Raw genomic sequence first — 25,641 nt, 5'->3', positions numbered from 1 at the left:
CTGGGAGGAGGGCTGGTTACGGTCACTCCTTACAGCAGAAGTCGAAGACAGAGTCTTTCCTCTCAGCTTCAACGAGGCAAATCGTCTTAGCGGCAGAGGAAGCGCTAGCTAAAACTTTTGGGCTTAGCCGCAGTCGTCTGAGGTTGCCCCAGCCACCTTTGAGACTGCCTGGTGGACAAGACGTCACTATCGTCAGTGCGCCGTTGTTCCACTGCAGCGTCCACCATCTCTCTAGGGAAGAGAGAGGAGGAACTCTGCATCGGTCCGTTGCGAAGACCACGGCCGCCTCTCACTCAGACGCCCTGGTCACTTGGGTGAGGACAGCGTCCCTACGCCAGAGAACCAGTTTGGCCACATGGTTAGCCGTCTGGTGGCCAGGTAGGAGATGGCCCACCTCCAGACTGGCACAGACTCACAAAAGCCGGGTCCCCTTCAGGAGAAATGTTCCCTAAGGAGGCCGCAGCCTTCGACACTGAGGGACCACAGGTCGATCATGTGACTGCTTGGAATGCTGCCATAGCGGTAGATTCCAAGGCGAGTGCCTCTTGCTGCGAGAACCAGAGGTTCTCCAGCAGGAGCTGTTGCAGAAACACCCCCGGAGTTAGCCTAGCTAGCTCCAGGTTAACCTATTTGGGCAGCAGAGGGTCTTCCGAAGGCACGTAGAATCACCTCTGTCGCAGCAGAGGTGGGGGAAGGAGCTTGGAAGACCTACCGGACTGAAGCGAACCCTCCTGTCCGGAGACAAGAGCGTCCACCTGGCTCAGTACGCTATGAGCCAAGGCCGATCGCGGCAGACCCACCGTCGTCCTGGGTTCCTTCTTAGGTCCCCAGAACGCCTCCAAACCTGATGTAGACTCAGAAGGTGGGAGCGGCGATCCTTCCCCGAGATCGTTGAGCTGACAAATCAGCACAATAACCTCAGCGAACGACCTCTAGATCTCGGGAGTGACTGCATCCTGCGGAGTCGGACCGTCAAGCCCCTCCAGCGAGAACGCCTCCCGAGATCTTCCTCCTTCCACAAAAGGAACCGCAACAGACCCCTCATGGTCTCTTCCTCCCACTTGCGCGTACGATCTGGTCGGTCCTAGGACTGTGCCAGGTTCGTAGGGCGTCGTGGCATGATCGCGAGGAGCGCGCCCCTTGCGATCACTCCTGATCGCCTCGCTCTTGCCGGTGTAGCCCGAGGAAGTTGAAGGGATCGGAGAGGGAGACTTGACGCTCCCCCCGTGCCCACCGGCAGAACCGGTGAGCTGAGGGGGCTGCAGGCGATTGCCAACCCGCGGTGGCGATCGAGCTGCAGGCCTGGTTGAGCGGCTGGACTGAGAACAGCGGCGACGGTCCTGAGCGTCAGAAGAGCTGCTGCTGGTTCCCCTCTCTGCCCGGTTCCCGATAGGAGGGCGGCGGTCAGGGACCTGCAGAGTCCACTGTCGCGGTGGGAGCGAGGCCTGTCCGACCAGCCGAGGCTGGTTTAGGCAACCGAGGGGACCGCTTCCTAGCCTCACCCCGCGGCCGGTCTGGGACCGTCGCGTCAGCCCTGGGTACCAGCAGATCACCGCGAGAGCAATCGCTGGTCTGGTGGGAGTCAACTGAGCGACCCCCGCCAGTCTTCCACCCCGTGCCTGGATCCTGGCGCCGAGTGGACTCGGTTGCCTGGGTCTTGGCTGCATGGTCACCCACGGGTGACCGTTCACTCGGTACCTCTCATGAGCGAGAGGCCGAGACGGGTACCTGGCGCCGAGGCAGAACCTCTGGCGCCAGGCGAGGAGGTACCGGTGGTAGCCGGTGCTCCCGCGGTCCCGTCTTCTTCCTTGCGGAAGGAGAGACAGGCCCCGTTCCCGAAGGAACAGGAGGACCAGCGGAAGTCCCACCGGAGTGGGACAGACCTTTGAAGTCTCAGGACGAGCCTTCTTAGTAGAGAAAGGCAACCTCCTTCTTCTTAAGCTGTGGGGCCTTGGAAATCGAAGGGGAAGCAGCGGCAGATGACAACGACGAAGAAGACAATGAAGACGAAGACGGCACCTTCCTCCTCCTCTTCTTCTTCCTTGTCAGGACCACCGTCAGGTCTTCCATCCAGGAAGGAGCCGGGGCAGTTGCCGAAGCAACAGGGCCCGACTGCACCTGTCCAGAAGGACCTGAGGTGGGAGCAGCAACACCACAGGCAGGAACAACGTGGCAGGAACAACGGTGGCAGGAACTGGTACTGGGGCTGGAGCGGCATCGTAGTCAGGAACAGGAGGCGGGGCGGGAACCAGCGGCATCCTCTGCACAGGAGGCAGGTCCAGAGGTGAGCTCTTGGGACACCGGAGTCAGGGGCTGGAGCAAGAGCGGCGAACCCAGGTGGCGGTGACACTACTGCGGACATCCTCATCTCCGGCAGCGGCGCCTGCACAGCAGCTGTCGGGGTCACCGCGGCTACGTGCTGGTATAGACCAGGTGTGGCGGAGCAGTGTAGCCCGGCGTGGACACCGTCGTGGTAGTCGTGGTCGGACCGTGGGTTTACCGGCATGGTCCCCTCTCGCCAGGTAACTCAGCAGCCCCTGAATCGTCAAGTGTCCCTTGGAGCCCCAGCGAGTACCAGGCCAGTCCGAGATCGTCCCCTGTGACAGCCAAACCTTAAGAAGGAAAAGTCGGGTGAGTCAGTGGGGGGGGGGGGGGGGGGGGGGTGGGGGGGGGGGGGGGGGGGGGTTTCCCCCTTGTCTGGGGAGGGGGGACAGTTCCCACCCTGAGCAAATGGACGACCCTGTATACAACTGGATTTCGGGGTACCTCAGCCCCCACCTTCCACGCTCAACTGATAGAGAGAGGAGAAGGAGTGAGATACCTCCCCCGAAGGGGAAGGAGCCATACGAGGGAGCCGAAATGGGGGAAAGAAAGATGTTTCGTAACCAAGGGAGTACTGGAGATCCTTCCGATGACTCCTTGGCCAGCTTACGCGGCCTTTTTCTTTTTCCTCCCCCATAGCACTCCCCACTGCTCCTCCGACCAGGATACACATACATCACATGTATCGGTGCGAGAGCATTCTCGCCCTCGACACCGACTACAAAATTCATGAGGGTCAACTTCAAAAGAGGACTGAAAGGTCCCACACTCACGGCCCTCCACACCAGGGCATAGTCTGAGGCTGATGGGGGGGGCGAGGGGGTCTCTCCGGCTCTCGTGATTCCATTTCCATTACAATGAAGCAAAGTATGAATATAAAAACACACACGTACTTACTTATATCCTTTGCACTAGCACGCAGTAAAAGGAAAAGCAAAAGTCTTCACGCAGTGAAGCAAACCAAGCATACGACAGAAGCGGGCAGAGAGGCGAGCAACACATCCATCCACCAACGCGGCCCGGCAAAGCAAAGTGACTCCTCTCCTCGCAGTTGGACTGCACCGCCCGCCAACTGCCGGACAAGTAGTAAACTACCAAACCCCCTTGTTCAAAGCTTACAACCAGTTCAGCTGCCGCTAAATACCTTCCTATTGTTAAAGGACTGAGGGTTTGTATACGTATCGGAACAAATCTATTTTCGCATGCTGCCTCTCTTTTCGTACGTTTTGGTTTTCGCAGACTTTTTTTTTTTTCTAAAAATTTTGTTACGGTTATCTTACGTTTCCTCAGTTTTTGAGCACTTAGAAATGCTCCATCTGGAGCCCAGCGTGTGACTGGGCCCCATATCGAGCGCCCAGACAAAGCATCCCATCTTCTTTCTTGACCCATTCTGCTTTTGTGTTTGATGTTTTTGTGCTTTTTTTTCAAGTGCAACTGCTAAATAAGCCATCATTATCCCCAAGAAAGTTCCAAGTTCCCTTGTGTAAAAAACGCGAGAAACACTATAGAATTTAAGAAAAAAAACTCGTAGCAAAGTGTTGAGGGGAAGTTGGATGCCGATATCAGAGAGAAAATGCCGACAACAAGCACTGCTGTTAGTGAATTTAAGGCCAGCAGAGGCTGGTTTGAAAAATTTAGAAAATGAATGGGCATACATAATGTGCATACTTCAGGGATTAAGGACATGTCTGTAAAGTGGAATGATGTAAAAAAATTTTGAGGATGAATTATCATCCCACAACAAAGTTGTAATCCAGTCTCACGCAACATGTTTAATGACAAGGTTGTGTTTAACTTTAAGCAAATTTTAAAGATACGAGAGAAAAATGTCCTCTGGACAGTTTTGCTGTGCGACAGGATCCGGTAACTCTCAGCTGGTCCTAGTGCCAGTAAAGAACAAAAGGAGGGGAAGTAACTACAGATGGTGCCAGTAAAAAATGAAGAGAAAAAAGTAACCCCAGATAGGCCCTTGATACCTGAAGTCCTTCCGAAGGGGGATTTCCCTTCCAAACAATAACCCCCCCATCTCCCCTCCTCTCCATCTTCCATACACTAACAAGAGTCATTCATAAATGTAAGATGATGTTAAATGTTTATTTATCCATTGTCTAGAGGCCACTGAAAAGGCCTGGTTCATCAGTGGAAGATGATTCACTACCATCTGTGAACATGCTAGGAGCTTGAGTACAGTCCAGTCCCCTCCTGTAGTGGGAGAGAACCCCCATCAGGTGACCAAGCGTCCAGTTGGTTTTAAAGCACTCCTCTTCAAGAAAGTGTCCAAGCACCTACTCCCTGAGTCCCCAATGTCCGAGTGCCTAGTGTCCTGAGTGTCCAGTACTTGAATGTTGTGTCTGAGCATCCAGGGGCCAAACGCCATCCCGTGTATGAGTACAGGCAGTCCCCATATATTGGCAATCCAGTTCTATGTGACTTGTCTAGTGATGAAAGTCAGTGATTTTTCGGTGCATTTCTGGTACCGGCGCCGATACATACCATTAACAAGTTATCAGTTACAGTAAGCCACAAATTTTTCCTTGGACCACTTCTCATTCATATCATAGGTATAAATAGCAGCATCGTGGATTTGTCCGTGTTACGTACATGACGTTTATCGGTAGGCTAAGCCTTGGCTGCAGTGCGATAACCACCGACATGCATGAAGGTTACTCAATATACTTCCAGTGGGATGCACACACTGAAATCCAGTTAAACAACTGGAAAATAATGAACCATTAAGCTACTGCCATCACAGGTGTTTAACCCTTGGTGGCAGGAACAAAATGACAATTTGTCTAAAATTGCATTTTTCCTAACTATACAAACCTGAGGTCCTTTTACATAGGAAAGGTACTAGCGGCAGCTGGATAGGTCGTAAGCTTTCGAACAAGGGGTTCGGTAGTTAACTGCTTGTCCGACAGGCCGCGCGGCGCGCGACTGGGAGGTAAACAAATCACTTTTGCTTTTGGCCCAAAAAAACCCAGCAAAAACTGCAGAGTGAGGGGTGGCATGAGGTGGGGCTATGTGTAAAAGGACCTCAGGTTTTTTGTTTGTATAGTTAGGAAAAAAAAAAAATAAAAAGATATTGTTATGATACAATAAAGTTTCATACATACTTACCTGGCAGATATATACATAGCTAAGACTCCGTCGTCCCCGACAGAAATTCAAATTCGCGGCAACACGCTGCAGGTAGGTCAGGTGATCTACCGTCCTGCCCTGGGTGGCAGGATTAGGAACCATTCCTGTTTTCTATCATATTTTTTCTCTTCCACCTGTCTCCTTGCGGGGAGGCTGGGTGGGCCTAATCGTATATATCTGCCAGGTAAGTATGTATGAAACTTTATTGTATCATAACAATATCATTTTCATACAATCAACTTACTGTCAGATATATACATAGCTGATTGGCAACCTTCGGTGGAGGGTAAGAGACAGCTACTATATGAATAGACAAGGTAAACAACATATGTTGTAGGTATAATAAAACCTTGGTTCCTACTGATAGGTGGTAGTACTTCGTGGGTGTTGCCCAGTAGTCTGCATCACCTCAAGAAACTTAGCGAGATATGTGATCTATGGCCAAGAGTTTCTTGTGGGTCTGCCGAAGGGGTCTTATCCACTTACTCGGCAGAGCCTGAAAGGACTTTGTCAATGGGTGCTGATCCACTATATGACAATACACCTTATGAAGGAGCGCAACACGATCCCGATCACCTGATCCTAACACGAGGGTTCGCGCTCCAAATTGAAAGAGTTATCCCCACACTCCTTTCAAAAACCCCAATAATTTCACTAAGTTAAAAATACTTTAACTCAAAGTTAAGGATCAGTGTCGGCTCCTTATCCCAGTAACGTATCCGCAGAAACGTTATAAAACCAAAAGAAGAAGGATCTCTCGTAGTTAACTTGACCATGCCTTTGTGTAATGAGAAGTCAACACAGAAGTTGCCTATACCGTACAACACAGCTAATATGTCTTATATGGACATATTGTTATGTAAAGAACAAGAATTTGCAAAAGCGCGCACTTTCCTGCGCTTTTAATTCTCAGCTGTTTGAAGGAATCAAGTCACTAATGAAGTGCTTAGGAGATCTCCATGTTTCAAAGAAGACCAGGGCTTTCTTGAAATGGATCTCACCCGACTGAAGCCTGAAGCCTGGCAGGAACCTCGCGCCTGGCTGGTGCTTCGCTCTTGGTTGGCGCCTAGCGCTTGTCTGGTACCTTTCGCTTGACTGGCGCCTCGCATCTGGATGACGCTTCGCGTCTTAGCTGGAGATTCGCGCCTAGAGCCTGGCTTGCGCCTGCCTGGCTGGCGCTTTGTGCCTGGCTGGCGCCTCGCACCTGCCTGGAGCTTCGCGCCTGGCTGGCGTCTAGCTCCTGGTTGGAGTGGCGCCTTGCGCCTGCCTGGAGCTTCGCGGCTGGCTGGCACCTCGCGCCTGGCTGGCGTCTCGCGCCAGGTTGGCGCTTTGTGCCTGCCTGGCGCCTCGCGCCTGGCTGCGTCTCGCGCCAGTTGGCGCTTTGTGCCTGCCTGGCGCCCTTGCGCCTGCCTGGAGCTTCGCGCCTGGCTGGCGCCTCGCGCCCGTTGGAGTGGCGCCTTGCGCCTGCCTGCCAGCTCTTCGCGCCTGGCTGGCGCCTTCCCGGCGCCCTCGCGCCTGGGTGGCTCCTCCCCACTTGCCGGAGCTTCGAGCTCGGTAAGTCTCGAGGATGTCTGGCAATGTCCACATCGGACTCTTATCTGTCCTATATGTTCGCATCTAGCGCATCTGTGTCAGGTTGTAGGCCCGGTTCTTTCTCCTCATCAGACAATGACAGTGTTCTTGGGGCTGTCTGCAGGTTTCTTCCTTCCTTACTGACTGTGTCAGAAGGTCTTGAGTCGCCTTCTCAGTTAATGAACGAGAAAATGTCCTTCACTACTGAGAAGGGAAACAAAAGTCAGACAAAGGCGAGTACAGAAGCGCTGCCCTCTGAGCGTTGGGAGACCGCTTTGGTTAAAAAGACACTATACTGTCCTCTTTTTAAGAAGACCTGCTCCAAACAAAGAGGAGACTCAACCGAGCCATCCTGAACCGCTTTGTCTATACAAGACAAAATACACAGAAGGACTTCTGGTTCGAGTCCTTCAGAATCATGGGCTTTCTTGGGACATACACCCCCCAAGGGACCAATCTAAGAAGTTGAAAACTTCCAATACATGAAAGAGTCCCTTGAGGAGTATGGTCCAGTTCTGAAATGCCCCAAGTTATACGGGCAGAGTTCAAAACCTTGTCTACGTGAAGCGTCAACTAAGGTCGAAAAGTCCGCTTCTGACGTAGACGGAAGAGAAATACCCCTATTCTCTCCCGTCTGATATCAAATGCCTCTTTTACCAGATAGTCCTCGCTGGAGGCATGCAGAAGACCGTTCTAACTAACACCTTCCTTCTTCAAACTCATCCAAGAGTCTAAAGACTGAAGAGCCCTCTTCATCGAAATAAATGGCGGCTTCATTCTAAGAAAAAACGAAGATTTCTTCGTCTTTGCACTCGAGAAAAAGAGAGGCGGAGAAGGAGGAGAGGCAGGAGTTCAAGTCGTCTCCATACTCCTCTAGAAGCAAGGCTGTCAAAACATTATAGTTCGACAGTCCTTCTCTTCCTTGAAACTCCTCCTCCTCCGAGTTTTACTTCTAACTCGGGGTCTAGATGAGTTCTCCGTTGCTAATCAGTACGTCTTTATTCCTCTGGAGGAGACAAAACTCCTAAAAGGGAGAGGGGCTAAGGGAATGATATTCCTTCCTCTTCCCCGCTTTAATAGTCCTGGAAGGCGCCAACAGCCCAGGCTTCTCTCCATAAATGGATGAACGCCTCCCGCTTGGATGACGCTTCTAGTCAGCCAAGCGTCCTGGCTGACGCCTCCCGTTTGTGTGGCTGCTGACGTCTGGATGACGCCTCAGCGCCTGGAAGACGCTTCGCTCTCAAAAGGCGTCCTAACTGGCGCCAAAAATTTTGGTTGGAGCCTCGCGTCTAAAAGCAGCTTTAAAAGACTATTCATGTCTTGACGACGTCTCACGTCTCTCTGGCGTTACGTGTCTTCCGTAAGATTCTCCCCGATCTCGCTCTCGAAACCAAAGCCTCTGCGATATGTTTGGAAGCTTCACGTCTGCATGACGCCTCTCGCTTCGCAGGGGGAGAGAGGACGAGACTTCTTGATTGGAAGCGCAACGTCCTTCCTACGAGGCGCTAACACTCCCACCAAAGAGGCCAGTTGCTCTTGTACTGGCAAGATAATCTTCCTTGAAGCTTTCCCAGTCATCTTCAATCGGGGGAGAAGTAGGAAAAGGAAGCAGTCTATAGGAAGCCTGTTCGTCTTCTCACAACTCTTCCCAATAAATGTTAAACATGTTAACAGTTATTATCGTCGATCGAGAAGGATCTCTTTGTTAACAAAGCGAATAGGAGCGAAAAAAAGATTCTCGATGCTCTATGCGATATGATGTGTCGTGGAAATGGCCTAAGTGATTAAATGGGTAACGAAATCAGAACGAATCTTGCCGTTACCGAGCTTGGTGTCCGAGAGTCTACTGGACTCCTAGGTTAATAACTCGCTAAAACGAGAAAATCTTGGATGGTGCTCTTGGCTCCACTGCGCCAGGCTGGCGCTTCTGGCGCAAATGCGCCAGCTGGCGCTTCTGGAGCATTGCGCCAGGTTGGTACTTCTGGCGCGTTGCGCCAGACTGGCGCTTTCTTTCTTCTAATTCTTTTTATGTTATGTGCCAGAACAGCTGTGCCTTTATGGTACCCGACATCCTTTCACATGTTAATTCCGTTCTTAGTAGGAAAAAACTTTATATGCGTAGTATAGTCCATTCAGGGAAACAAGTTCTGTCCCAAAGAGAATGTTTCCCATCCGACTCATCCATCTTCTTCTGAGCAGGTACTCTAATAAGCTATGCTTTCGTAAGCCTGAGAGCATTACAATATAATGTTCTGCTGCGATAGAATCCTTTAATAATGTTACCTACGGTAAAACCGCATTGAAAGGTTGTACTATCTCTCTTATTGAAGCTTCTTAGCAAAAGGCATACAATATTTATTTATGTTAGCTTAATATCCCCTCAATCCGAGGTTAAGACCGCGATTGTAGGGGAGAGATACGGAAAGTTATTCCCTCCCGCAGGAGAGAGAGAGATTCGCCCGACCGCTCATGACTGACACCTACATGGTACTGACAGTAACTGGCATAGGCGTTAGGCGTACTGCGTTGGTCTCAGGCTCTCAGCGAAAGCAGTCCCCGCTTACTCTTCCAGAGTTGCCAGCTACTCCAATTAATAAAGGAATTTAATAAAATTATTATCGAACTCAGGAAGTTCTTATTAAAGCATATTTAAGCGAAACAAGACTTCGATAAATCTAGAAGCTAAGTAGGTGTAGTCTTAACAATCCCTTTAAGCGTAGTCCTTCCTAGGAAAGACGTAGAGGATACTTGTAATTGAGGTTGCACAGAAAAGAAGTAACTACGGTATGTGTTTATGAATTGACCGTATCGTATTCTCATACAGCAGAAACTCTACTACCTTCTACTATCTTCGTTCTTTTCGTTAATAGAACGATAGAAAGATATATATAATATATCATATATATATATATATAGTATATATATATATATATATATATATATCCTTAAGGAACGAAGTTAATCAAGGAACTCTTTAAATCTTCGTGATTTCTTCATAAATCGCGGAAGAGACAGAATTCCTGTTCATCACTAGGGTTTACGGAAGGAAGTAGATATTTTCTATCCGCCATCATACCCAAACATCGATGAGATCTTATTAAGAAAAACTCCCAAAGCTCTTGCCTCCTAAAAAACCGAGGGAAGAGCATGGATGAAGGAGAGAGTCCGCATTGAGAGGAACTGCCTAACAAGGAGTCTTCTGAATAATGAAAAGGGGCTTCTCTTAGTATCCGAATCTTCTGACAAAAGCAACGGCCGCCTGTGCGACATCTTGCACATTTGCCAGGGGAAAGTTGTTCAAGTTTAAAAATTCAAAGAGGAGTCTCACGCGACTGACCTCTCTCTCTAATGAAGATTTTTGAAATCTTCTGACGCCTGGCGTCTGGATCCTTGCGCCTAGCGTCTGGATAGTTCCGCGGCGACTGGAATGTTCCGCACGCTAGAAAGGAGACTCGCTCCTGAAACGTTCCGCTTGCGTGGAAGGTCCCGTGCGCCCTAATAGAATCCGAGCGCCTCTGGTCTTGTTATACGAGCCTCTTGCCAGAAAACGTTCAATGGAAGTATCCTTCTGATTGCCATTCTCCTATAAGGTTCCTTAGTTAAGCCGCCTGTTTTCTCTTTGAAGGCGCCTTGCGCCAAGAAAAAGTTCTGGAACGCGGCTCTCACTCCGTTGCTGGAACGCGGCTCGCGTTTATCTGTATGAACGAGGCTCGCGCTAGTCTGATGGAACGCGGCTCGCGCTAGTCTGTTGGAACGCGGCTCGCTGCTGGCTGTTGGAACGTGGCTCGCGCTAGCTTGCTGGCTGGCTCTCAGCCTCTCGCTCAGTGAGTCAGTGTTCTCTTATTCAGAGAACGAGCCAGATCGTACCGAACTTCTAACATGTACATTCTTCGTCTTTTCGGATGTAAGATGAAGAAACGGAAAGAACAGACGCACTTTTTAAAGGCTGCCTTTGCAATGGCTATCCCTGGCAGTCTGGGACGTTTTACAGATCCCGCCGAGGGAACGCCCGATCGGTGGGGATTCTCCATAACCTCCGTAAGGCTTTCGACTTTCCTTCTCCTCTGGGCTTGTGAGTTTGGAAGAGGTTCTAGGCCTGAGAGCGAGACAGAGCCGATCGAACGCACCCTCTACTAATTAGGACGCCTTTCCAATGGCGAACTTGGCAGTCTGGGTACGATCTACAGATCCTGCCGATGGGGACGCCTGATCGGTGGGGATTCTCCATAAACCTCCGTAAGGCTTTATTTCGACTTTCCTTCTCCTCTGGGTATGTGAGCTTGGAAAGAGGTCTAGGCCCTGGGAGCGAAACAGAGCCGAAAACAGAACCGAACGACCCTCCACTGCACTAACAGTAAAATCACTCTTACCTTTCAATAGCTCGTATTTAGAGCTTACCTTCCTTTGTCTTCAAATTGCAATATGAATTTGAAGATTCTGTGAAGTAAGAAGGAGATGAGGATACCACACTACTAGTAATGTTAATGCTCTAACTGCTCGTTAGTACGAGAGCTATATAAACTTCTAAAGGAAAGCGTAACTATTCTTTCCTTACATCGTCAAGAAGGAAGTTAGCTCAATCAATTCTAACATTTACTACACGTTATTATGAATAAATATTAAAATTTTCCTTCTTGCAAACTATGTGATTGTCTACCGAAAAGTTCGGTAGTTACACGTAAACAATTCTTCGAAATTTTCGAAGCCAAAGTTATCAAAACAAATTAATATGCGTATGCCGAACCAAAGATCCAGTACTTCCCTGCAAAAGATAGCCCAGAAGATCGATGGCGATGAAATCCAAAAATCAAGTTCAGGAGAACTGCAAACGTTGTTTACATTCCAAGCGACAGAAAAAATATGATAGAAAACAGGAATGGTTCCTAATCCTGCCACCCAGGGCAGGACGGTAGATCACCTGACCTACCTGCAGCGTGTCCGCGAAATTTGAATTTCTGTCGGGGACGACGGAGTCTTAGCTATGTATATATCTGACAGGTAAGTTGATTGTATGAAAATGCAATTTTAGACAAATTGTCATTTGTTCCGACACGGCATACAAACCTTCGGTCCTTTTACAATAGGAAGACTCACTTCTTGGTGGGTGGAATCTGAGTCTTTTGTGAACAGACTGGTGTTCGCCCAACCTTGGAAGCCTCCCTGGTTGTAAGAGCGAGGAGGGATCCAGCCTCTGTCCGATTGATCGGGGGGGCGGGGTGTGCACCGCAGGATCAATGGTCAGACCTCTGGACCGAGTACTAAGAGAGAGGCATGCGTATCTCTTCGTACCAGCAATGTAAGAACTTGTTCCTGTACAGGAGGCAAATATAAAGTCATGGTTTGGTTTTGACTCTTGTAGGCATCCACTTCCCCCCTTGTAGAAGGAAGTGGTGGATATTCTGCTCCTATCCCTAGTGAAAGGGATAGGATGGGGCTCTGTCATATAGCTCACCTGCATCTCGTCCTCATCCAGCGTAGTGACGACCATAGGCCCTCTGCCCACAGGTAGAGGGGAAGGAAAAGATGGGAAGAGAGAGCCAGTCACTCACTCACTCACACCATCCACACAGTCACACCAGGACTCGATGCTGTTCAGCCTGCGAGGGTCTGGGTTAGCTACACAACTTGTTGAGCAGCCACCACGGGTCCCAAGGAAAATGTATCCAAGGACCTGTGGGCAATATCCCGAAGGTAGAAGGACGTAAAGGTAGTCTGGTTAGACCAGACCCCTGCCTTCAGGACCTGCGCCACGGAGAAGTTCTTACGGAACGCCAACGACGGGCCAATACTTCTGACTTCGTGAGCTCTCGGACGGGACGTACGGATGTCGTCACTACCATCAGCCTCATACGCCCTCCTGATGACCTCACGCAGCCAGAGAAAGAAAGAGTTCTTGGATACTTCTTTCTTGGTGACCCCGGTGCTAACGAAGAGGCGTCGACACTCAGGCCTGAGGTGTCGAGTTCTCTTCAGATAGCGCCGTAGCGCCCTCACAGGACAAAGCAGCATCTCATCCGCATCATTATCGGTGAAGTCCATTAGGGAGGGAATCGTGAATGACTCGAACCTGTCGTCAGGGACCGACGGTTTCTGAGTCTTCGCAACGAAGTTCGGAATGAAATCGAGCGTCACGGATCCCCATCCCCTGGAGTGTCGTACATCATAGGAAAGACCATGAAGTTCCCCTACTCTCTTCGCCGATGCCAGGGCCAGCAAGAAGAGGGTCTTGAGGGTCAGATCCCTGTCTGACGACTCCCGGAGTGGCTCGAACGGTGTTAGCGTCAACTCCTAAGGACGGAGAGGTCACATCCCACGCAGGGGCCTGAGTTGGGGGGTGGGTGGGCAAGACCTTTCGAAGCTCCTCATAAGCAAGGAGATCTCGAACGAGTTCGAGATGTCCAACCCCCTCAGTTTCAGGACGAGCGCCAAGGCGGCTCTGTATCCTTTGACTGTGGGGACTGAGAGGAGCTTCTCTCGGCGAAGAAAAACGAGGAAATCCGCTACCTGCTGAAGAGTGGCTCTGAGAGGAGATAGACCCCGTCTACGACACCAACCACAGAAGACGGCCCACTTCCCCTGGTACACAGCTGCAGAGGGACTGACGGACGTTTCCAGCCATCTCTTGTTGCTGCGCTACGAGAAAAAGCCTCTCGTTCGCAAGAGATGGTGGATAACAGCCAGCAGTGAGACGTAGGGACTGGACTGCTCGTGGTACCGCTCGACGTGTGGCTGGGCGAGAAGGTTGTGCCAAGGGGGAATCTCTCTCGGTTCTCCTGCGAGAAGAGCCAGCAGGTCCGGATACCAAATGGCCTGTGGCCATTTTGGGAGCCACCAGGATCATCCTGAGATTCGGGCGGTGACCAGTGCTCGACTGATCACCTTGCGAATCAGGCTGAACGGGGGAAAGGCATAGGCGAAGAGGTTGTCCCACGGGTGTTGAAGAGCGTCCTCTGCAGCTGCCCATGGGTCCGGCACGGCCGAGAAGAACACCTGGAGCTTCCTGTTGTGCCCCGTCCGGTGGCGAACAGATCCACGACTGGTCGCCCCCACAGGTCGAAGAGCCTTTCCGCCACGTCCTGGTGTAGAGACCATTCGGCTCCTATCACCTGATCCCGACGGCTGAGAGTGTGCTACTACATTCCTCTTCCCTGGAATGTAGCGTGCCGACAGCTCTATTGAGTGTGCCTGAGCCCACTCGTGCACCTGCCGAGTCAACTGGTACAACGGGAGAGACACTAGGGCCCCCCTGTTTGTTGACGTAAGCCACCACCGTGGTGTTGTCGCACATCAACACCACTGAGTGTCCCATCAAGCGGTCCTGAAACTCTTGGAGAGCGAGAAACGCTGCCTTGAGTTCCAGTACATTGATGTGAAGGTGCTTGTCGTTCTCGTCCCACACTCCTGAAGTCAGCAACTCCTCCAGTGTGCGCCCCATCCCTCGGTCGATGCGTCTGAGAACAGCTGCATGTCCGGGGGGGGAGTGCAGCAGCGGCACTCCTCTTAAGAGGTTCCCGTCGTCCAGCCACCAGCTAGGTCCTGCCTCACCTCCTGTGTCAGTGGACACTGGAAAGCTTGGGGGATCCGTCGCCTGCGACCACTCTCCTTTAGTCTCCACTGAAGAGACCGCAGGTGAAGACGCCCGTGAGGGACTAACTTCTCGAGCGACGACAGGTGTCCGATCACGACTTGCCATCGCTGAGCTACCTGTTCCTGCCGAGACAGGAACTGGTTGGCTGCCTCCCTGAATCTGCTGATCCGCGAGTCTGCGGGGAAGACTCGCCCTGCTACCGTGTCGATCAGCATACCCAGGTACTTCATCCTCTGCTTGGGCTCGAGATCGGACTTCTCGAAGTTCACCACGTCCATCCCAGATCGCGACAGAACTCGAGCAGTCGATCCCTGTCCTGTAGCAACTGCGAGCGGGAGCTCGCCAGGACTAACCAGTCGTCGAGATACCTCATCAGACGTATCCCGTGCGAATGGGCCCAAGCAGACACCAGAGTGAACACTCGCGTGAACACCTGTGGGGCGGTTGAGAGACCGAAGCACAGTGCCCTGAACTGGTACACCGTCCCGTCGAGGATGAAGCGGAGGTACTTTCTGGAGGACTGATGAATGGGTATTTGGAAATACGCATCCTTCAAGTCCACTGAAAGCATGAAATCGTTCTCCAGATGGAGTCGAGCACTGAGCGTGCCGTCGCCATCGTGAACCGGGTCTGGCGAACAAAACCGGTTCAGGGGAGAGAGATCTGAGAGAGATCTATCAACCGGGTCGCCAGACCTCACCCGTAGGACTTTTCCAACCAGGAAGAGTCGACTGTAAAAGCCCGGTGACTGATCCGTGACGATCTCTACAGCTCTCTTGCTCAGCATGGTCTTTATCTCCTGTCTCAGTGCTACGTCCTTCGATGACCCTGGAAACGTACGACTGCTGTTGGACCCGGGTTGGAGGTGAGGGGTGGCCGAGATCGAAGGGTAATAGATATCCCTCCCGAAGGACATCTACAATCCAGGGTCGGCGCCGTAGCGCTGCCAAGTTGCCCAATGGCTGGCCAGGCACCCCCCCCCCCCACTTCCGGCAGCAGGTGAGGGGGAACGCCGTCCCTAGCGTTTCCCCCCTTTCTTCGACTTCTTCCCAGAGCCTCCACGGGATGAGGAGGGCTGGGAGGAGGGCTGGTTACGGCTCCCCTTGCCAGAAGTTGAAGAAGACAGAGTCATTCCCCGGGGCTTCGACGCAGCAACCGTCTTAGCCGCCGAGGAAGCGCTAGCCGAGCCCTTAGACTTGGCCGCAGTTCGAGGCTGCCCAGAAGCCTTCGAGACTGCCTGGTGAACCAGACGGTCACTGTCGTCAGTGCGTCGCTGTCCACCGCAGCGTCCACCATCTCTCCTGGGAAGAGAGACGTGGAACTCCGTAGAGGTCCGTTTCGAAGTCCCAACGCCGCTTCACGCCCGGCCGCCCTGGAAAACCCGAGTAAGGACAGCGTCCTTCGTCGGAGAACCAGGTTGGCCCACAGGTTCACCGTCTGGTGGGCAAGGAAGGAGATGGCTCTTCCCCCAGACTGGCAAATTCTCCTGAAAGCCGAGTCATCTTCGGGAGAAATTCCCCCGGAGTTGGCTGCGACCTTAGATACTGTGAGGGACCACAGATCTAGCCAGGAGACGGCCTGGAAAGCTGCCATGGCGGTAGATTCCAGGCCGAGTGCCCTCTTGCTGCGAGAACCACAGGTTCTCGGACAGGAGCTGCTGCAGAGACACACCCGGAGTCAGCCTGGCTAACTCCGGGTTCACCTGCTTTGGGCGGCATCGGGTCTTCAGATGGCACGTAAAAAACCGCCGCTGTCGTAGCAGAGGAGTGGAAGCAGCTTGCTCGACCTGCCAGACTTGAGAGAACCGTCTTGTCCGGAGACAAGCGATTCAACCTGGTCCAGCACTGAGTCCGCAAGCTCCGACCGCGGCAAACCCACCGTCGGTCTGGGTTCCCTCTTCGGGCCCCAGAACGACTCGAGCCGGGACGTGGGCTCGGATGGTGGGAGCGGCGATCCTTCCCCGAGGTCGTTGTGCTGACGAATCAGCGCAATAACCTCGGCAAAGTTCCTCTGGATCTCAGGAGTGACTGCAATCCTGTGGAGTTGGACCGTCCAGTCCCTCGAACAGGAGCACCTCCCGAGACCCTCCTCCCTCAAGGAGAGGAGCAGCGACAGCCCCCTCTCAGTCTCCTCCAACCACCTGTGCGTACGACCTGGCTGGTCCGAGAACCGAGCCTGGAGCGTACGACGCGGTGGTCGGGATCCTGAGGGGCGCACCCCTCACGATCAATCCTCAATACCTCGCCCCTCCCGGTGTAACCTGAGGAGGTTGAAGGTATGGGAGAGGAAGACAGACGCTCTCTCCTCGCTCGCTGGTAGAACCAGCGGGCTTGGAGGACTGCAGGCGATCGCCAACCCGCTGGTGGCGATCGAGCTGCAGACCTAGTCGAGCCGTCTCGCTGTGGAGAACGGCTGGACCTGAGAACAGCGGCCCCGGTCTCGTGTGTCATGAGGAGCCTGGTGCCTGGTCGCCGTAAAACCCGATCGCTCTCTGTGAGAGCGACGGTCCGGCGACCGGCGAGCTCCACTGTCACGGTGAGATCGGTTGCGTATCCTCACGGTGCGTCAGTTCGCTGGTACCAGCCGTGGCTGGTGCCGGCGACGGGGGGACCTCTTCCCAGCCTCAGCCCGTGGCCGGTTCATGGACCCGTCACGTCCGCCCGGGTAGCCGATGCTCGCCGCGAGAGCGAGAGCTGGCCTGGTGAGAGTCGCGTGAGCGGCTGTCACCAGTCTTCCGCTCCGTGCCGTGAACCTGACGCTGAGCGGACTCAGAGGTCTGGTTCCTGGCTGCACGGTCGCTGGTAGGCGACCCGACTACATCGTACCTCTCGCGAACGATGGCCGAGCCGGACCCTGCTGCTGGTGGCCGAACCACTGACAGCAGGTGAGGAAGTGCCGGTGTTAGCCGGCACCCCTCTGGTACCCCGTAGGTCTTATTGCCTTGATGGGAGAAGAGACGGGTCCTGCTCCCGAAGGAACAGGGAGGACCAGACGGGCCCTTAGAAGTTCCCGAAGGAGACTTCTTAGGGGGGGGGGAGGCGACCTTCTTCTTCTTCGGCGGGGGAGCCTTAGAAGAAGAAGGGGAAGAGGCGGCAGACGACGACGACGACGAAGAAGACGATGAAGACGACGACGACACCTTCCTCCTCTTCTTCTTCTTCTTCGTCAACCTCCTCAGGACCGACGTCAGATCTGTCATCCAGGACGGAGCGGGGCTGCTGTTGCCGAAGCAACAGGGCCCGGACGTACCTGTCCCGAACAGACCAGCATCGGGAGCAGCGGCGCCAGGAACGGGAACAACATCAGCAGGTGCAAGCATCACAGGAACGGCAGACGAGGACAGCAGGAGCAGGTACAGGTACAGCAGCGGTGGTCACGGCAGGTACGGCAGACTGTGTGGGAGGTACAGGTGGTCGAACCAGCGGCACAGACATCCTAGGTACCGGTGGGAGGTCCAGGGCGAGATCTTCGGGCACATGAAGTCCGGTCGCGGCAGCACGGCAAACCCAGGTGGCAGGCATCACACTCCCCCGAGTTACGGCGACTGGCCCCTGCACCGATGTAGTGGGTGTTACAGAGACCGCGTGCTGGGTGTACACCAGGTGAGGAGGTGAAGCATAGCCAGGGGTTGTAAGGGTCGTGGTGGTGGTCGTGACCGTTGTATGGGTGACCGCCACGGAGCCAGCGAGATGATAGAGCAGCCCCTGGACACTCGGCACGCCCTGCAGCCCCAACGATGCCCACACCTGTCCGAGGTCATCCTTCGCGGCAACCGCACCTGAGGAGGCAAAAGTCGGGGTGGGTGATTAGAAGGATCCTCTACCCGCTCGCGCGAAGACGAACGGATAGAGGACCCAGAGTACAATCTACGTCAGGGTATCTAGCGCCCCCTCACCACTCGACACGTCAGGAGAGGAAAAGGACCTAGACACCCCCCGAAGGGGAAGGCGCGAGACGTGGAAGTTGAGCGGGCGGCAGGAAAGAAGACGAAGTATCCGTCACCAAAGGAGTCGCGGGAGAGCTTTCCGACGACTCCTTTGCAGGCCTTCGCTTCTTTCCTGCCCTCATAACAAAGTCCACCACTGCGCCCTTCCCGATCCAATCATTACATACATCACAGGGCTCGGCTCGGGTGCTTCGCGCCCCCGACACCGAGCACACAAAATATGAGGGTCAATCTCCGGGAACGATCGGAACTTCCCGCATTTACGCCCTTCGATACCCGGGCAAAGTCTCCGTGGGGTAGCGAGGCGAGGAGATTCCATCATAAATAGATAATTGATTGAAGCAATTTATTATGAAAAGAGAGAATAATTGTACTTACAATAACTCTTTCATACACAATTACAACCAAATACTCAGAAAGCAAACGACGAGAGCGGGGGCGAGAGCGTCGAACACACAGTCCCATCCATGCGACGGCCGAAAGCAAAAGTGATTTGTTTACCTCCCAGTCGCGCGCGCGCGCCTGTCGGACAAGCAGTTAACTACCGAACCCCTTGTTCGAAAGCTTAACGACCTATCCAGCTGCCGCTAGTACCTTCCTATTGTAAAAGGACCTCAGGTTTGTATGCCGTGTCGGAACAAATTGAATTTTCTGCTTACTCTCCTTCCTATTCTCCGCGTAATGGCTGGGATGGTTGCCTACACAAGGATGTGAAGCCTTACCTGCAAAATTTTGAATTTAAGCTGCTGTATAAATGGAACTTATAGCTACGTAATTATTTGGTAAGTTACTTGAATAAAATTCAGAATCTTGGAGTGTGTGGATATGTTTTCAGTTTACTTCGAGGTTTCCTTACAGGAAGGCAGCAACAAGTTGTTATAGATGGGATCTTTAGCAAACCAAGACCTTTCTTGTCTGGAGTTCCAAAGAGTAGTGTTCTTGGTCCACTGTTAGCTTTGGTGTATATTGTACAATATGTATAAGTAATATGGTTGTTGGCTTGGAAAACAAGATTGTCCATTATTTCAATGATGTAACACTTGTGGGTACAGTAGTCACCACTCATGAGAAATGAAGTTACACTTAGTCTCAATCGTGACATAGAGCAGATTAGTGAATGGTGTACTAGTTGGTTGGATAAAAGACTGAACCCCAGTAAAATGAAAACACTATTGACAAGCAGATCTCATACAGATTTTCCACTGTGTCCTTCCCTTCAGGTGGATGGGACTCTGCTGAATGAGTCTGAAGATTTTACTATTCCTGGTGTAACTCATACCTGTACATATTTTACACAAGACTACAATCTAAGCCATTCTGGGTCAGGCTTCACTGGGGGCCAAGAGGAAGCCCCTCTGGGCCCAGTAGGACTCCACACCTTAGGTTAAGCTGAATCTTCTAACTGCAATGACCTCATCTCTGTGCTTTACCTCTAGACTGTAATTTGTTATGCGATTTACAGATTACACATATGAACAATGTTTCAAATTGTTTATCTTGTATCCTGAGCATTTTATATTATTTCTGTTTATGCAATCCAATTGTTTTTAAGCTGGTTATCCCCAACGCATAATTCTTGCTTGCCACTTAGATTTACTGGTAAAGTTTGAGTAAAATTTGACTTTACGTAAACCCAGATCATGTTTTGGATTCAACAATATTTTCCAGTGTTTTAATGTGTGGTATGAATGTTCCAGATACTTATTTCATAAGAAAATAACCTAACCACCCAAACCTTACCTAAACTCACCTATGATACCAGGTACCTATTCTTGTGTATCATCATAATCTGAAAATGTTCCATAAAGTTATCTTAATCTGAATGAGAACTACCAATGGGATAAATGTCCTTGTAATTCGCTCGTTTTGGTTTTTGTTTTCCCCCACCCCTAAAAGTAGGTACTAGGCTAATCTGCTAACAAAAATGATGTCAGAAACATTCAAACCACACATTAAAATTTTAGGAAATATGTACTATTTGCAAGTCCACATGCAATAATGGTATACAGCAAAACAATCCCTTTTGTGTATCTTATAAAAGCAAACAACCTCAGTGGTAATTTTAAGTGATGTCTCCGTGCCTGCTTTTACCTTAGAAATTAATTCATACTGTTTTAGTGCTTTTGATGTAGAAGTGGTCTTTGTTGATCAACTGTTATTTACACCCAAGCCTCTTTACCCAACAACTCCCACCCCACTTTAACAATTTGTACCATCTACACCCACCACCACTAGTAATCCCTTCCCTCAGTTGGTCCCTTCCGTGGAACATATCCATCAGCCTCTCCCAGAGCACAAACATGACCACTTTGTTTACTTGTTCTCCCCCACCCAAAACCCGGAATCCCCAGTCCCCCATCATTGCTGGGTGGAAATACGGTTTAGATTAACGGAAAAATCAATTTCCAAGGTAAAAGCAGGTGAGCCACCATTATTTAGAATTTCCCCAACCTCCCAATGAATGATAGATAAAACGATAGCCTACGGGAAACAATAGGGTAAACAACCACGGACGATCCATCGTCATCAAGCTGGCCAGGCCTTATTCACTCGATATTTAATTGGTGAAACAAGAATACAATTACAACTTTAAGCATACCATTCAAAAGATTAAAGTTTCATCAACATAATGTGATATATGAAAGCCCCATACGAAGTAAAATAAGCATGTGAGCTCTTCGTAAAATATGTTTTCAAGGCAGTTTTGAAATCCAATATGGCGGCAATCGTGTAGCTGGCCGACCTAACTACGGACAATCCACCATCTTTCCCAGCCTTCCCAGCACTCATTTGAACAATGTTAGCGTATATATGTTACATTTATTGATCTTATTCAAGATTGCAGTTGTAATCAGCACAATAAAACATTAGTTTTATTAGTGAAAGTATGAAACTTTTTATTCCCGGGGTCATGGTTTGAATTGAATTCATTTTTACCTTGTAATCTGTGGTTTTATCCTTACTGCCTTCACAACTGAAACTCCACAGTGCTTATTTTATTGTAATTATATACATATTGGTCTTCATTCACTCCACATTGCACTTGAACCACGTTGCTGTTCCTGGTTCCTAAGCACTCACTCTGCAAACACAGTTACGAGCAGCAGACGACTACACTTTATGAGGTGTAAAGCTTTATTCCCTTAATTAACTTACTTTACTCATTATTTAGTTTAACTTTACTTCCACTTCAAAATATTTAATTCATATCTATTATCCCTTATTTGCAACCAAATTAACCCTGAAAAATTACAAATATTTCGGATGTATGTATACTTACGAGCAGACGACGCGAGGAAAAATGACTCATTGTTGCCAATCTAGTGGAGCGTCACACATACACCAATGCATTTACAAACTGTTTCCATGAACTCTAGTTGTCATAGTAATGCAGTACGTAATGATAAAATTGCTGTAATATGTATATATACTACAAACAGATACGCTAATTTCACATATTTCCCCGGTTTTGTGTAAGTCTTATACCAATTGACAACACTGATAAGCAATTAAAGAGCCGTAGTCCCCTTGAATAAGTACGAATAAGTGCTGGTAAGAGGTCGGGGTTACGATTGTTGTGATGATAGTGCCCCAGCGTCTATGGGTACAAGTGGTGTGCAGATTTAGCACAGAATTGGAAGTATGTTGACACAAGAAACTCCGCAAACACCGAGAAGGCGTCAATCTTCAAAACTTTTTAATCGTAAGTAAAAATTTCGAGAGCGTTTTAGGGTTGTGGGCACTGCGTTGGCCACCCTTTTCCATTACCCTCTCTTTAAATCTTAAAATATGGCCTTAATTTCTAACTTTGGAGATAATACTTACTTTGAAAAGAGAGTAGAGGTCTTGAGCTCCTTCTCTCACAACCAACAACTCGTGACTGATGACCATCTCCAGTGTCAGGACGTGTCAAAAGTACTTTTTCGGAGGGTGGCCTAGCCGTGGTAGTCGGTGAGTTGGCCAGTCCACGTGTTGTTTACCCTAGGTAACATGGAATAAGTCTGGAATTCCAATATGCTATAGGCTAGCTATAAGCTCAGGATACAGTAGGTAGTAGGCTAGGTAGAAAAAACTGCATAAAATAGTAAGACACGCCAGAAAAATAAACGGTCTCTGGCAATAAATTCATTACATTAGGTTGATTTTAGGTAGGTACCGTGAAATGGTAAGCCGATGGATGACGCAATAGGCTACTAACCAGTTCTATAGTAGTAAATAAGTCACAATTTTGCTTACCATTGAGCCTCTAAATTGAGAGAGCCTAACAGTATCTTACCCTAGTCTAGTATATCTTCAGGATGATCTAAAAAATTGCCTAGGCCTGTCTTTCGATAGACTATGCAATAGGGTTAGCTATGGTAAGCCGACGCTGTGATAAAACTTGCATCAACAAATAGGTATACAAGCTACTATAGGTATGTAGGCAGGTAATTACCTAAAGATCCAGGTCCAAGCTTCGAACTACATGAAGAAAGCTTAGCAGGCTAGCAGCTTAATAAATGAAAAACGAGCAACAACCATGGGGACCGGTAGTCTCCGTAGTGGTGACAGTCGACATTACAATCTCTCCCAGTTAAGTGACACCTCACACCTTCGTAAACACAACACAGCAGAACCTTTTTCCATACTTTGAACTGACGCTATGATAATTTAGGTCACGTTAGACAGTTCTCTACAGGTTTAGTTCTCTATACTCTATTAGTACTGTACCGAAAAGAAAGACGGATATATTATAATTTTTAACTTTTAAAACATTATATTATTAATAATATGTTAAATAATAATTTTAATAATTGCGTACTTGCATTAGATTCAACAAAACATGAATACAAAAAGTGGATATATTATAGTCTGCATGGCCATAACGCCGCTCTGTGTTTACACCGAAACGTACCTGGTTGGATTTACTTCAAGTCAACGTGTTTAGTGGTATCCTCCAATTTACGAGAGCTAGTGTCCAAAATTATACCGTAAAGCGAGTAAAATAATTTATGAATTGTCATTTAATTTAAAATTACAAAATTCTTGCATAACTAATAAATCGAAATATGCTTTAGCGACATACCATATCTCACTATACATCAGTCCGTATTTCAGAATCATTACTTCATGATAGTAGGCGTTTTCAAAATATAACCCATATGAATTGGCCTATATTTATACTTTTATAGTAATTATAGAAGTTGTACCTTGAATTGAAGGTATGATGCGACATTACTACGACATAACGGACAGCATATGACGGACTTTATAAAGGGACATTTAGGACCCTGTGAAATACGTTAGAAACTCCAGTGTCTTAAAGAAATACGCTGCCAATAAGAATAATCGTATTTTGGTAAATTTACTGATGTATATATTTTTAAATTCACACAAGTTATTTTATGATTAATTTTATCTGTCTATTACAAGAGAAACAACAGACGACTATAAGTAAAATAAGAAGCACGATAGTGAAATACATATTTTGTCAATCAATTAAATGCGAGAGAGCCATAAGCCTATATGAATAGGAATACAATAGTAAGACGCAGTATAACCACAGACTAGCGTCAACGAAATAAGCTCTTACAAAATTACAGTCAATTATTAAGTTACCGAAAATTTTCATGGAACGGTCGGCTTGTGTTTTTCAAACTTCACTGAATGTAAATGTTTACTCACAGACCCATTTATAAGTAAACGGAGTCAAGACTAACTGTAATCGGCAAGTGGTTACCAATGTACACTGCTTCTCACAGACCTAAGGTTTAAAAATCTTTCAAATTTTGGAAAAGAAACTAACTACATTTTAGTTATCCAACAATTTGGCAAAGGATTTCTTTAACATTTATAAAAGAGTTAAGGATTTTATGCTAATAATTTGCTTTTATTTATATTTTGTCGTTATTACTTGAGCTGTTCAAAATGAACGAGTTACCACGGAAATCAGGAGTAACAAAAACATTAATAGGGCCCTACGACTCTTTCTGTATGCATTTTAATATTACATAAAGCACTAGTGTTTAATATTTACCATGTTCTTAAAAATGTGATAATTACCGTACCATCTACTCACATGGTCTACTGTCTGTCTCTAATGTCCATAGTAATATTATCATGTCTAGTTCACTTAACTGATTCTAGGTACTCAACTGCAAAAGGCGGCCCAAGCAGTGGCGATTCTACCCCTCAAAAAGTTGGGGGGCCAACTCTGGGGCAAAGATAATTGTTGGGTGGCCATCATAGGAAAGGTGACAGTAAAAATAATTACAATTTTGGAAACATTTTGAAACTCATGGAGGAATGAATTTGACTAAAGGTAAAGGTTCATATAGAATTTTGTTTGATTCCTAAGCAAAACAACTGTAAAGCATCCATCTGATATTTTACCTGACTTGCATGATATGAAAATTTAACATTCAAAACTATATGCAGTTCCAAACAATACGCAAACATTAATGAATGGATAGTATGCATAAATATAATACACATTTGAACCAAATAAAGAAAGGTAGTAACTATATGAAATGAACTGATATACATGGGGCATGTCATGACAATTCTGAAAAGGTTCAGTTTGACATTCAAAACTAGGTACGATCCCAACCAATATGCAAATTATTAAAGAATGTTAAGTTTATGTAATACACATTTGCACAACTTAAAGAAAGGTACTAACTAATGAAATGAATAGACAGATATGGACCATGTCATGACCATTCTGAAAATACTGGTTTGACATTCAGAACTATATACAATCCCAAACAATATGCAACTATTAAAGAATGGCAAGTCTATATAATGCACATTTGAACAAAGTAAGGAAAGGTATTAATTAATCAAATAAACAGACAGATATGAGGCTTATCATGAAAATTCTCAAAATGTTTCGACATTCAAAACTACATACAATTCATAACAATATGCAATCATTAAAGAATTTTAAGTTTCTTTATAATACACATTTGAACACAAAACAGATATGGATCATGTCGGGACAGTTCTCAAAATGTTTAGTGCAGTTTGATTCTTCGATTATCATGTCGGCTGTCAAACACATCTTTAAAACTAAGTCAATACTCTCAGCCCGTTT

At 48.7% G+C, this 25,641-nt stretch overlaps 1 protein-coding gene across 4 annotated transcripts in view; it reads right to left on the bottom strand.

Moving 5' to 3' along the window:
* LOC135195028 (transmembrane protein 41B-like) overlaps positions 1-25,641 on the bottom strand; it is a 131,483-nt gene that overhangs the window by 80,700 nt on the left and 25,142 nt on the right. Inside the window, exon 1 of one of the 4 annotated variants that reach the window (XM_064221338.1) lies at positions 23,002-23,197. The exons of 2 other annotated variants lie outside the window; for them this stretch is intronic. Coding sequence is in view for 1 of the 2 variants with exons in the window: in XM_064221337.1 (XP_064077407.1) it covers positions 19,423-19,668 (246 nt within the window). In the remaining variant the exon portion in view is untranslated. Of the gene's footprint in view, positions 1-19,422; positions 19,684-23,001; positions 23,198-25,641 lie in introns of those variants that run through there. One more of the 4 variants, XM_064221337.1, reaches the window with a different exon arrangement.

The sequence above is a fragment of the Macrobrachium nipponense genome, chromosome 15 (assembly GCF_015104395.2).
Source record: "Macrobrachium nipponense isolate FS-2020 chromosome 15, ASM1510439v2, whole genome shotgun sequence".
NCBI lineage: Eukaryota > Metazoa > Arthropoda > Malacostraca > Decapoda > Palaemonidae > Macrobrachium > Macrobrachium nipponense.
The sequence above is the reverse complement of the archived record's forward strand: the minus strand, read 5'-3'. Positions and strand labels throughout refer to the sequence as shown.